Here is a 13449-nt window from a genome sequence, read left to right on the forward strand (position 1 = left end):
CCTTTGGTAAACTTGCTAAATCTGCTAGGCATCTTTGACCTTTTCTCAAGGGCCAGAGTAGTAACCAAATGGAAATGTTTTCTTCCGTCCAGTTATCAAACTGAACAAGCTTATTGTTAGCTATGATAACAATTCTGACTGTCCAATAGCTCTGCTAAATTGCATAGCTAATGTAGAACACCATAAAGATCTGACAATGAACAAAGAAAATCCAGATTTCCCATATGCTCACCCATCACAAACACGCATCACAAACAGGGCTGATTTTCGAAGCCAGCAGCAATGTGCATATAAGCACAGGATAAATGAGGAAATTCATAAAGTCTCTGTTAGTGTTGTACTTTTTTAAACTTGCAAAGTAAAAACAGATATTAAAAAAATTTCCTAATTTTCGCCCTACCCTTCCTTACCTCTAAGTTGTGTATTAGAAATTTCACACTCAAAAACACACCATCATATATATATTTTTATTTTTTCTGTGGGCCCCGCAGGTTAGTTATACTATCTTTCCCCAACTTTGCTCACTTTTCAATTCCCTAATGACCCTTTACTGGAACTGGTAATTGTGTTGAGAGCTACTACTACAGAAATGTCAGCAAGCTGGCATTGTGGTTGTGTGTTTACCACAAAATTTGCTGCATATGAAGTAGTAAACTGGGTAGACTGTTGTTTTAGTTATAACTGTTTCCTGTTTTGTGTGGGCCTGTTAGTGGTGGAGAAGGCCCAGTTTTGCGCACTATCTTGCCATTAGTACCAGATGTAAAAGGGAACACAACTAGATATACTAAGGGAGATGATTAAAGGAGACCTTAATCTACTGTAGCCTGAACCAATGGAACATGCTAACCTTAGCTTGCTATTGCTACCACAAACACAGCTAAATATTGTGATTTCCGATTTGCAGAAAATGCCCAAATGCAACAATTCCCCTAGACATTTCATGTTTTAATTGACTGTGTCCTTGTCAGCCTGAGCTGCACCAAAGATTATAAGGAAAAGTTTCACAGAAACCATAAATCTGCATTTCCACCACTTCTGAATCATTTGCACCTACTTTTCATTTTAGACATTTATTATTGCATTTGTTCATGACATCATATTTGTTGCAAGAAATTTCATATCAATGTTTTGGAAAAACATTGGGCTGCACGGTGGCGCAGTTGGTAGCACTGTTGCCTTGCAGCAACAAGGTCCTGGGTTTGATTCCTGGCCGAGGGTCTTTCTGCATGGAGTTTGCATGTTCTCCCCGTGCATACGTGGGTTCTCACCAGGTACTCCGGCTTCCTCCCACAGTCCAAAGACATGCCTGTTAGGTTAATTGGTCACTGTAAATTGCCCTTAGGTGTATGAATGAGTGTGTGCTTGGTTGTTTGTGTGGTGCCCTGCGATGGACTGGCGACCTGTCCAGGGTGTACCCCGCCTCTCGCCCATAGACTGCTGGAGATAGGCACCAGCTTCCCTGCGACCCACTATGGAATAAGCGGTAGAAAATGACTGACTGACTGTTTAAATTCAACCCTAGTGAAGGATTTTTTGTGCATGAACACCCTGGTCAAAGTTATGCTACAGTATGTCATAGGTTCAATAGTGACTAGGCCACTCAAAACCTTCGTTTAGTTTTCTGGGTCATTAAGAGGTTGATTTAGATCACAGTCCTGCTGCATAACCCAAGTGCACTTCAGCTTAAGGTCACAAGATGGCCGGACGTTCTCATTCAGGACCTTCTGCTAGAGAACACAATCATGGTCCCATCAATTACAATTCTTCCAGGTCCTAATGCAACAAAGCAGCCAAGACACTACTGCTGGTATAAAGTTATTTTTCTGACAGGTTGTGTTTGTCATAGTTTGGTGTACCATCTTGACCCAGATGTTGAAATAACTCACAAAATACATCAAAAAGCATTTTGAATGATGTTTAGAAGGCAAAATTGATAATAAATGCACAGAATCTGAATTGTTCCTTTAATTTCTTCCAGGGGCGACATCTAGAAGAAAGAGAGATACAGTGAGAATTTTGCAACAAAGTTATTGATCAGATAAATAATTCATAATGGGTCTTATTGGGTTTAGGGATGATGAGGTCTCAGGAATTTCTAGGAGGGTGGCTGGTTTCTTGCTTCATCGTCCCTGTAAATTTCACTTGCACATTTGATAATTAACTGAAATGGTTATTCAGTTTTTAAATTTCTCATTGTAATTTTGTGTCATTTAAAGGTGTAAACATTTAGCTAAATGTACTTTCAGTACAGTGAAACACTGAGTGTCATTTACCAGGAAACCCCAAACCTGAGAACATCGGTCTGTTAGACCACACTGACAGCAGGTTAAAGCACTTTGCTTTGCATATCATCACGTATTTGTGGATTAGCACCTCTACGGAGAGGGACTGCAAACTCATGTTCTTCCCCCTCTTTACTCTCTTCTAAACTGCAAACAAATTCACATGTGTCAAGGAAGCCTAAGACGTCATATAAGAAATACCACACAAACACTCTCAAGAATCAATTAGTATTCCTCCTAACAAAGCTATAATCTAGTATGTCAATAAAGAAGTAATTTTTGCTTTTCTAAAGCAGCTGCAAACACTTCAGGATATGATACCATTAAATATGATAATACTTTATTGTAAGAGCAATTCTGAAATTTAGTTTACATCTCAGCATGTTTGTTTACAAACATACGCACACGTACACATGGATAAACAAAACTGCCCATAATGATATAAACCGACAATGGCGTTCCAAGCTAGTTCAGTGTTAGTTTCAAGATTGACTGATGTACAAACGATGTACAAACCCTGTAGTCTAAGCTGTATTTATGACAGGATGGTTGCAGTCTGCATTCATGATTTACATCCCCAATTCCATTGAAGTTGGGACGTTGTATAAAACATAAATAAAAACTGAATACAATGAGTAGCAAATCCTGTTCAACCTTGTATGCAATTGAATCCACTACAAAGACATAACATTTAGTCTTAAAACTAATAATCCTTATTGTTTTTTTGCAAATTGATGTTGAATTTGATGGCTGCAACACGCTGAGACAGGGGCAACAAAAGACTGGGAAAGTAGAGGACTGCTGGAAAAACACCTATTTGCATCCCTGAAAGGCTCGATCGTTCAAGGCGAGGTTCACCACTTTGTGAACAACTTCATGAACAAATAGCCCAACAGTTTAGAAACAATCTTTCCCAATGTACAATTGCAAGGAATTTAGGGATTTTATCATCTAAAGTCCTGAATATCATAAAAAGATTCAGAGAATCTGGAGAAAGGCTTATGGGCATTGCTATAAAAACCTACATCACTCTGTAACGGATATTACCACGACGGCTCAGGAACACTTTAGAAAACTATTGTCAATTAACACAGTTTGTGCAAGTGCCAATTAAAACTCTATCAGGCAAAGCGAAAGCCATATATCAACAACAATCAGAAACGCCGCCGGCCCTAGGCCCAAGCTCATCGGAGATGGACAGAAGTAAAGTGAAAAAGTGTGCTGTGGTCTGTCGAGTCTGCTTTTCAAATTGTGTTTGGTTACCATGGACGTCGTGTCCTCCTGGCCAAAGAGAAAAAGGACCATCCGGACTTAATAGCACAAGGTTCAAAAGACAGCATCTGTGATTGTATGGGGGTGTGTTAGTGGCCATGGCATGGGTATTTGCACATCTGTGAAGGCACCATTAATGCTGAGAGCTACATACAGGTTTTGGAGCAACATATGCTGCTATCCAAGCAATGTCTTTTTCAGGGACATCTCTGCTCATTTCAGCAAGACTAAGCCAAGCCACACTCTGCTCGTGTTACAACAGTGTGGCTTCATAGTAAAAGAGTGTGGGCTTTAGCGAGTGTGGCGCATTACGAAGCCAAAATACAACCACTGAGACCCTGGACTCTTGAGCAACTGATGCTATACATCAAGGAAAAATGGTAAAGAATTTCGCCTACAAAACTTCAACAGTTAGCGTCCTCAGTTCCCAAAAGCTTATTAAGTGTTATTAAAAGGAAAGGTGACGTAACACAGTGGTAACTTGCCCCTGTCCCTGCTTTTTCAGAAGGTGTCATTTATGTACACTTTACACAACATTCCAACTTCAATGGAATTAGGGTTGTAGAACATGGTCAGAAGTGATGTTCTTAACTAATCTCACCAGACTGTCGTAGGAGGATCCGTAAAGCTTTTTGACTGGTTGACCCGCAATCTTGGCACCCATTTTAATTTCATTAAGCATTTTAAATTTTTCAACAACTGACACACTTTCATATCACTTTATATTAAAGTACTTGAAAATACTCATTATCAACGAGGTCTGAAGCAGAAGAACTCCTTTACTGGCTCTATATGACTGTAAGTGTCCAAGGAGGTGTATTTATTTTGACTTTTTGCAGACCAGACAAACAAATGTTCTTTTGGTTTCTGTGAAACTATAAAATGCAACAACATACTTCTAGGTACCAGACACTGTTTTGATATTGGTTAAGACAGATAAAAAAATTAACTGCATGGAACTTACTTGCAAAGATTTTATCAGGCTCACACCTTCAAAGGAACAAAATAGTTTTTTTAAAATCTCAGAAGTCTATTAATCATCTGATTGAAACCTTTTAGCATGTTTCTTTGTATAACTGGGGTTGGTTTGAACTTGAAGTTTTGTTAGATATTATTGAGACTTTATATATGGGATAAAACATGGATTTAACTGCAGAAAGAGAACTACAGACAGGTAAAAAAAACCAAAAAAACAAACTTTGAATCCCAGACTGCATGGCATTTACATATTTTTCAGGCCAGCCAAAAGAAGGAAGAGTCACAACAGGAATCCCCATGACGTCGGAGTGAAAAACTCTGGCACACAGCAGAATTTGCCCTGTAACCCCTGCAGCTCTTCTAGAGACGCAGACTGGGGAGAAAGGTTCATGAATGTCCGACTTGGTGGCAAGCTGGACTAATTCTTCAAAGAATGCTTGGTAAAATCCAAAGTAAAATGTGGTTAGCTGTCTGTGTGCCCGGCAACTGTGTAAATTAAGACAAATTGCTTGAAGTTTGTTGTCTGAGTTCCTGCAGGAATCTGAAGGCATTACAGATTCCCCAAAAAATGAAAAATTGATAATTGGTTGTTTAAACACATTTTGTTTTTCAAAATTAGGTTTCAAGCTAATTTGATCTTATTTCGAAATTCCTCAAAATGAACCTTGGTTCTTAAACATAAGTATCCAAACTGAACTGTAATATAATTGCATAATTTTTTATTGGTTGCCGTTTTCCCTTATTTGCATATAGTTGATTAGTTTTCTTTATTCATTCATTTTGCTTGGTAGTTTTAGTTGAGTGTTACTAGCCTAGGTATGGAGTTTACTGACTGAAATATTTTAACTTGGAGTTAAAGTATCTCACATTCTTGTATTTTGGAGAAATGTTGTGTACTTATTTTATATGTGTGCAGAGCTAACCAAAAAATGCTCCAGTTACCTTTTTTGTCTATCGTTCCATAATACAATGCCACATTGGGCTGATATTCATAGAACAGTATTGGTTAAATACTAAATAACTAAACTTGGACCTATTAATGCACAACATTGTCACGTTCTGAGTTTGGGTCGGACCAAAGCACAGACAAGCGCTTGGCAGCAGCATGTTGAATAAGTCTTCAGCTTTATTCAAAAAAACGTTTTCAAAAAACGAAGCAAAAGCACTGCAGGTACAAAACATAGACAAAATCCAAAACCTACACAAGTTGACTCTGCAGGCACATGGTAAGCATAGCACTTAGACAAAGGTAGTGAATGGAAGGAACCAGCATTGAACACATAAACCAGACTAACTAATATACTAAGGGAATACAAAGGGGCGGGTAATCAAAGGAACAGGGAACAGGTGTGACAAGGAGGCAGGGAGGCTGAAGGAACAGGTGAAACTAATGCATAGACTAAAACATGGGCGAAGGGACTAATTAACAATAAAGAGACACAGACCTAAGCAAAACTATAGACCAAGATAATATAACCAAAAGAAGCATAAGAAATCTAGAATAACCAAGAACTAAAGGAAACAGAGAAACTGGAGGAAACAGAAGAACAACAACAACCTAAGATCTAAGGACTTAACAAAATAGAACCCATAAGTGAACCCTGACTACAAAAGTTAACAAACCTAAACAAACACTGACTGAACCAAACAGGGAAATGAAGCAGAGGATGTGAGGGCTTAAATACAAACCAAGATGTAAACAATAACTAAAGCTGACCTAACAGGAGGGAGGACTAGAACTATAGAAACTAAACTAGAAGGAAGATACAGAACTAAAAATAACAATAATAATGAAAACCATTCTAAGTAAAGCAACACCAAGGGAACAAGGGCGAGAGGAAACCAAAACTGTTAGGAGAACGAAGGCAATAAACAACATGAATACAAACCACAAACAAGAACATCTAACTAAAGTAAACTAAACACAAAACTGCAAACAAAAGTCCGAACCCTGACAAACATGTATTAATGGGATCTTTGAAAAAGACCAATCATGTACATAGAGGACATACAATAAAGTAAAAGACCACGGGGGCATTTCCTTTTTACAGTTGCACATTTTTAATAAAAAACCAGCAGAATGAAAAAAAATCTGATCGTCCATTGCAGGATTTCCTTAAAATATAATGTTTTAAAGAATATAAAAAACACATTTCCTCATAGTGAAAATCACCTGATAAAAAGGAAAACTTGGAGGCAATCTTGGAGTAGAATACAATGACGATCAGACAGAGGAAGCTTTAGTAATAGTTGTACTCTGAGCACAATAACCGTAGTTAGCAATACTCCTTTCTGTAACTCCTCCTGTAATGTCTCCAACTGATATGAAGTTGGTTTGTTGTAAGGGTAAATTTTGGCCAGTTAAATCACAAATTAAGCCAAAACAGCAAAACAAATAAAAAAACTGAATGTGCCATTTTGTGTTTTAGAGGTTGATCCACACAATGTGGCCACTTTATTCATTACATCTTGCTAGTACTAGAATGAAACCTTTAGAACTGCCTTAATTTTTAAAAGCAATGCAGTACTCAAGTTGGCTGTGATTCTCAAACTGGGGCTAAAGGACCCAAAGTGGGCAGAGAAAATATACTCGACACCATTACATCACCGGAATCATTGATACGGGATGGATGCGGGAAAGATCCATGCTTTCATTTCGTTTACACTAAATTCCGACCCTCTGAATGTTGCAGCTGAAATTATGACTCATTGAACCAGGCAACATTTTTCCAAACTTTCATCGCCCACTTATGATGAGCCTGTGTGAATTATAGTCCAGGTTAGGTGTGGTCTTTGTCCAGAGATCTTATTCCACAAACCTTTATTGTAACAATCTGGTCCTTTTTTCACACATCTATCACTATCGCTGGAAATTTTCTTTTTTTGTATAATTCTCTGATCAACTTGTCGGCAATTGCCAAAATACTCATACCAGCCTGTCTGGCACCAACAACCATGCGGCATCCAAAGTCGCTTAAATCTCCTTTCTTCCCCATTCTGAACTTCAGGTGTTGGCTTTTTCCTCGCTCTGTTGTCTTTCCGTCCATTTTAATAAAGCTATCTCACAACATCTAGATGCCTTACTGCATTGAGTGACTGCCATATGATTATCTGTGTTGTTGAGATATTGAAATACTGAAAATGTGTTCCTAATAAAGTGGCAATAAAAATATTGAATTCATCCTATACTCAGATAGTGGTGTTTTTCAGTACCCAGTAGTCATGAGTGGTCTTGCACTTCCTGTAGCTGTAACACCACATCTTACTAAGAAAACCAAAGTGACAGTGACATCACAGAGAACGTCAATAAAACCCCGGAGACACAAGTACTAGGTCTGATCACAATGATTCATCTTAGCCTCTCCAGAGCACTTTTAGTAGTGTTTTCACTGAACACTTGGACTATAGTACAGACCAAAGAATGTGGAAATATGCAGTATGGACATGAAGGACGGTGCTGTGACAAGTGCGCTCCAGGTAAGCTCTTAAAAATAAAACAGGAAAAACATAAATAAGCTGTGAAAAGTAAAACAGAGTTTAGTGTAAGCCTATTGTATTGTTACAGCCAATTATCATATTATTTGTACAATGTCCTGAGAACTGAGCATGATTTCTCTTGTAGCTGACAACCTTTGTTTATTGCTTGTTTGGAAGGAACATATGTCATGGAATTTTGCTCTGAAACTCATGAAACTAAATGCAGTCCCTGTCAAGAGGGAACTTACGCAGACAAACACCACAGCTTTGACCGATGTGAAAAGTGCCCTTCATGCTACCAAGGTAACACTTTGCGTGGATAGTAACAGTTCACTTAACATATTAGCTGAATGACTACATTTTTTCATTGGATTTGTGTCTGTTTGCAGCGCTTACTCAGAAGTGTACAAAAACCTCAAGGGGAAACTGTTCATGCCAGTCCGATTTCCTGTGCTCTGACTCTGCTTGTTCACAATGCGAGAAGAACAAGTGCAGTGCAGGAGAGGAACCATGGAGGATAGGTGAGATTGGATATATTAGGACATATTAGAGATGATCTATCTATCTATCTATCTATCTATCTATCTATCTATCTATCTATCTATCTATCTATCTATCTATCTATCTATCTATCTATCTATCTATCTATCTATCTATCTATCTATCTATCTATCTATCTATCTATCTATCTATCTATCTATCTATCTATCTATCTATCTATCTATCTATCTATCTATCTATCTATCTATCTATCTATCTATCTATCTATCTATCTATCTATCTATCTATCTATCTATCTATCTATCTATCTATCTATCTATCTATCTATCTATCTATCTATCTATCTATCTATCTATCTATCTATCTATCTATCTATCTATCTATCTATCTATCTATCTATCTATCTATCTATCTATCTATCTATCTATCTATCTATCTATCTATCTATTTATCTATTTCAGGTTCTATGAAATATTCTTACCAATGCAAGCCAAAATGCCCTGGAAATCATTATTTTGATGCAAAAGACAACATCTGCAAGCCATGGACACAGTAAGATCCATTTCATTTTTCTATTATTATTTCATTTATGACAGTGAACTAATCACTGCCACAAAAAAAAAAAAAAAAAAAGAAAAGAAAAAATATATATATATATACACACACACACGTGGACAAAATTGTTGGTACCCCTCAGTTAATGACAGAAAAACCCTCAATGGTCACAGAAATAACTTGAATCTGACAAAGGTAATAATGAATAACAATTCTATGAAAATGAACAAATTAAAGTCAGACATTGCTTTTCAAACATGCTTCAACAGACTTATTTTAAAAGATAAACTCATGAAACAGGCCTGGACAAAAATAATGGTACCCTAAACTTAATATTTTGTTGCACAACCTTTTGAGGCAATCACTGCAATCAAACGATTCCTATAAATGTCAATGAGACTTCCGCACCTCTCAGCAGGTATTTTGACCCACTCCTCATGAGCAAACTGCTCCAGTTGTCTCAGGTTTGAAGGGTGCCTTTTCCAGACGGCATGTTTCAGCTCCTTCCAAAGATGCTCAATAGGATTTAGGTCAGGGCTCATAGAAGGCCACTTCAGAATGGTCCAATGTTTTCCTCTTAGCCATTCTTGGGTGTTTTTAGCTGTGTGTTTTGGGTCATTATCCTGTTACATATGTAATTTATATGTGACCACATACAGATTGAACCCTTCAAGGAAATGACATTTAAAGGGGTTCATGAGGAAGATAGCAAACATGTGGAAGAAAGTGCTGAGGTTAGATGAGACACAGACTGAATGCCTACATGCAAAAATGCCATGGGTTTTTAAAAAATTAACACTCAGTGGTTGCAGGATCTTGCTGTTGGATGGGTTTCTTCAGGAGGGATAGAGAAGCTGGTCAGAGTTAATGGAAAGATGGATGAAGAAACATAGAGCCATGCCAACAATGGAATGGTTTAGATCAAAGCATATTAATTTGTTATGATGGCCTAGTCAAAACTCAGACTTAAATGCAGCTGAGAATCTCAGTTCAAATACATTTGCACTGTATCCATTTATTGCCATCAATTTTTTTCTCATTTATTTTAACAATAGCAACAGCCGGCTTCAATCGGTTTGCAAATAATAATTCTATTTGAGCAATATGAAACAAAAATGCAAAATTGTGCAGAATAATAAAGCCTAAAGTCCAATGAACAAAATGTTTGATCTACAGATGCAGTGTAAAGGGACTTGCTGAAAGGATTCCAGGAAACAAAACTCATGACTCTGTTTGTGCAAAACCTGGTATGTTAACATGACAACACTTCTTTGACAATATGTTACCTGTAATTTATTGCATGTTTCTCCCATACCAGTGTGTGATGAATCAGTCAGTCTGAGATCATACCTGACTATAACTTGACTTTTCCCCAGAGAAAGAAAAAGATGCCTCCCTCCAATGGATCGTGAGCACCGGCTTTGTTTTGCTCTCCCTGACCCTTTTTGTGTTTGTCTTTTACACCTGCTTGAAGAAACTGAAGAGGAACCGGAGGAATCATGCTGCAGGTAAACAAGATTAAGATGTTAACTTAACTCAGCTGCATATATTTTTGCAAACAGAAAATAGTTTTCTGTCTATAGGCATGCAAAGAGTAAAATAATTTATGGTAAAATGACATAGCAGCAATTTACAAACCGACATGAGATTATGAAAAAGCAATAAAGGCATAGGATGGGAAAAGTTTTATCATGATGAATAGCTGTCAGACTTAATTTAAGGTAGTCCTAAACAACACGATACAATTGGCTGAAATGCCCTTCTTTTGTAAGGTGGATGAGCTCAATGTTAGAGACAGGGTGAGAAGCTCCATCATCTGGATGCAGCCCGGTCACCTAAAGAGGTTCGGGCCTCTGTTTAGAAGTCTTCCTTTGCTCCTCACTTTGGAGGCTCCTCTGGCATGTCTCACTGGGCAGAGATCCGGGTAGAATACATCCATCTATCATGGATGAATGGCTTTAATAGACAATTAATAAAAAATAACGCTGTACTGAAAACATTGCAACTTACCATTATTTGAATTTATGTATGAAATGTGTAAGATCATCTTTAATCTGCAGTCCCTGTGGCCATTTTTATATATACGCCAAATGGGCAGTTCCCAGGGCAGCATTAGAAAGGGGGGCGTGTAAAGCACCAGATTAAAAAAATATAACTCATCTGTCAGTTGCATTAAACAAGTTTTTTTATTGCTTTTATGGATGTGCTTTCAATGGAGAGCTGGTGCCCTTTGGGATACTACTTTGCATACTTTGTGGGGCCCTGCGCTGCATTGTGATTGGTTTATGGGGGCAGAAGGAGGGGGCTAGCCAAGGGAGCCATTCATGCAAGAACCAACACGATCTGTAAATATTTATCCAGGCTAATTTAATGAAAAGCTAGTATTCTTTCACTAAAATTTGCTCTATGTCTTAGGTAAGGTTTCAGTCCATGCGGTCGGCTCTAAAACCAGTGACTTCCATCTTTCAAAGGAGGAGAGTGGGTTCCAGTTCATTATTCAGGATAAATTCCAAGACTGCTGCAGCGTGAGCCAGCTGCACCTGGAAAAGGTCTCAACTCTTTCATAAAGAGATAATGTGATTGGTCTGATAAGCCCTAACCATCACTGGAATACTTATATATAAGCTCATTCTCTGCAATGAACAGTTTTGTATTTCATCAGTTTACACCCACAAATTTAACTGTATTATTTTGGAAATTTATGTGACAGACAATCACAGACTGAAAGGACAAATAAAACATGAAAAGTGTGGTGCACATTTGGATTCAGCCCACCCAATATAATGCTTTGTAGAACCACCTTTTTGTTGCAATTACATCTGCAATTTTCAAGTCTTGCCTCAGATTCTCAATTGGATTTAGGTCTAGACTTTGACGAGGCTATTCTAAAAGCTGCTTCAGAGTTACCATGGGCTTCTTTGCTGCTTCTGTGATTAATGCTCTCCTTGTCCAGCCTGACAGTTTAGATGTATTCCCATGTCTTGGTAGGTTTGGAGTTGTTCAATGCTCTTCCCATTTAAGGATGATGGATTGATCAGTGCACCACGAGTTTAACGATTGGTCTATCTTATAAAATCCCAATAAACTACATAGAAGTTTGTGGTTGTTAGGTGACAAAATGTTGAAAAGTTTAAGTATTATGAATACTTTGCAAGACCCTGTAAATAGGAGAAATGTTTGGGTTTTGTTACTGTAAATAAGAATTGAAATAATAGTAATTATTTAGATGCATAGTCTGATTTTATCTAACTTTGGCTGAAAATGCTTCAAATGGGAGGAGGCTGTGGTTAAGATGTGTTCACTTGAAACCATTTGAACAAACTTGTTTTTACAAGTTTTAGTATGGATGTCTAAAATATGGTTTTGGGACTAGTTCAGTCCCTTCATTTGACTCATCTGTGATTAAACTTGTTGCTTCGGTAGGGAATACTGTCATAAGCTTTTAGACAGATAAGGTGTGAAATGAACCTACTCATGAAAAACAAAACTGGCCCTGCTAGTTCCTATATTACAAAAAATTGTTTAATTCATTGTTTTAATGATTTGTTTTTCAGATTGTTTTATTGTTATGATGAAATATGATTTTTTTTCAAACATTTTGAAAGACAAAAGTCGAAATAATATCAATGCAACAATCCAATCAGATGAATCATCACAGCTTTAATCATAAATTTTGCAAAATATGCTGAAATGTATGTGTCTACTGTACTTTATTTATGTTGGTCAGATTTTCTCAGTGCTGACCAGTAAGATTTTATGTAAAATGTACAGAAATTTCAAAAATCAGAAAATTGTAATCAAATCAATTGAAATGGAAACCCCTTTTTCTGTGTATTTATTACAGTGCCCAAAAATATTTTTGTTTGTGTTTTTTAAAATAAATATTTCAAGAATATCTTCGTACATGATGAGTGTTTTTCTGTAACACCAGAAAATAACAAACCAAACACTGGTATATTTTTCTTGTCCCATGAATATCCATAGATTTAAGAGAGGAAGTACAAGCATGGATGCATTGCAACATTTATTTACTAATTCACCTATTTACTTTTACTTTTATTCTTTAACGTTTGCCAATTACTCCTGGCTGTCTCCTCAAATGACACCAAAATCACATATTTAGGTAATAAAAAGTGATTAAGTGACCAAAGATTTTTGATATATGGGTCCTTGAAAAGACAATTTTACAGACTATTAGTTTATGACAACAAAAAATAATCCCAAATTTCAACTTTCGGCATAGTAACATAACTGATAATTTTCTTTTGGTTTTGGTTTTCCCTCCCGAAATTATTAAAGAATCCCATCTGGCCACTCTTTACCATACTGTTTGCTGGTGTGTTTATATAAATTCATTTGACACAATACGTGAGCAGCCCTCGGC

At 37.2% G+C, this 13449-nt stretch overlaps 1 protein-coding gene across 1 annotated transcript; it reads left to right on the forward strand.

Moving 5' to 3' along the window:
• The first annotated feature begins 7884 nt into the window (after positions 1 to 7884).
• Positions 7885 to 12960, forward strand: tnfrsf18 (tumor necrosis factor receptor superfamily, member 18). The gene is made up of 7 exons (XM_047348414.1): positions 7885 to 8009; positions 8187 to 8312; positions 8399 to 8530; positions 8972 to 9062; positions 10242 to 10312; positions 10442 to 10573; positions 11481 to 12960. The coding sequence occupies exons 1-7, from the start codon at positions 7964 to 7966 to the stop codon at positions 11630 to 11632; spliced, it is 750 nt and encodes a 249-aa protein (XP_047204370.1). The 5' UTR covers positions 7885 to 7963; the 3' UTR covers positions 11633 to 12960.
• Positions 12961 to 13449: the final 489 nt, after the last annotated feature.

The sequence above is a fragment of the Girardinichthys multiradiatus genome, chromosome 20, assembly GCF_021462225.1.
Source record: "Girardinichthys multiradiatus isolate DD_20200921_A chromosome 20, DD_fGirMul_XY1, whole genome shotgun sequence".
Taxonomy (NCBI): Eukaryota; Metazoa; Chordata; class Actinopteri; order Cyprinodontiformes; family Goodeidae; genus Girardinichthys; species Girardinichthys multiradiatus.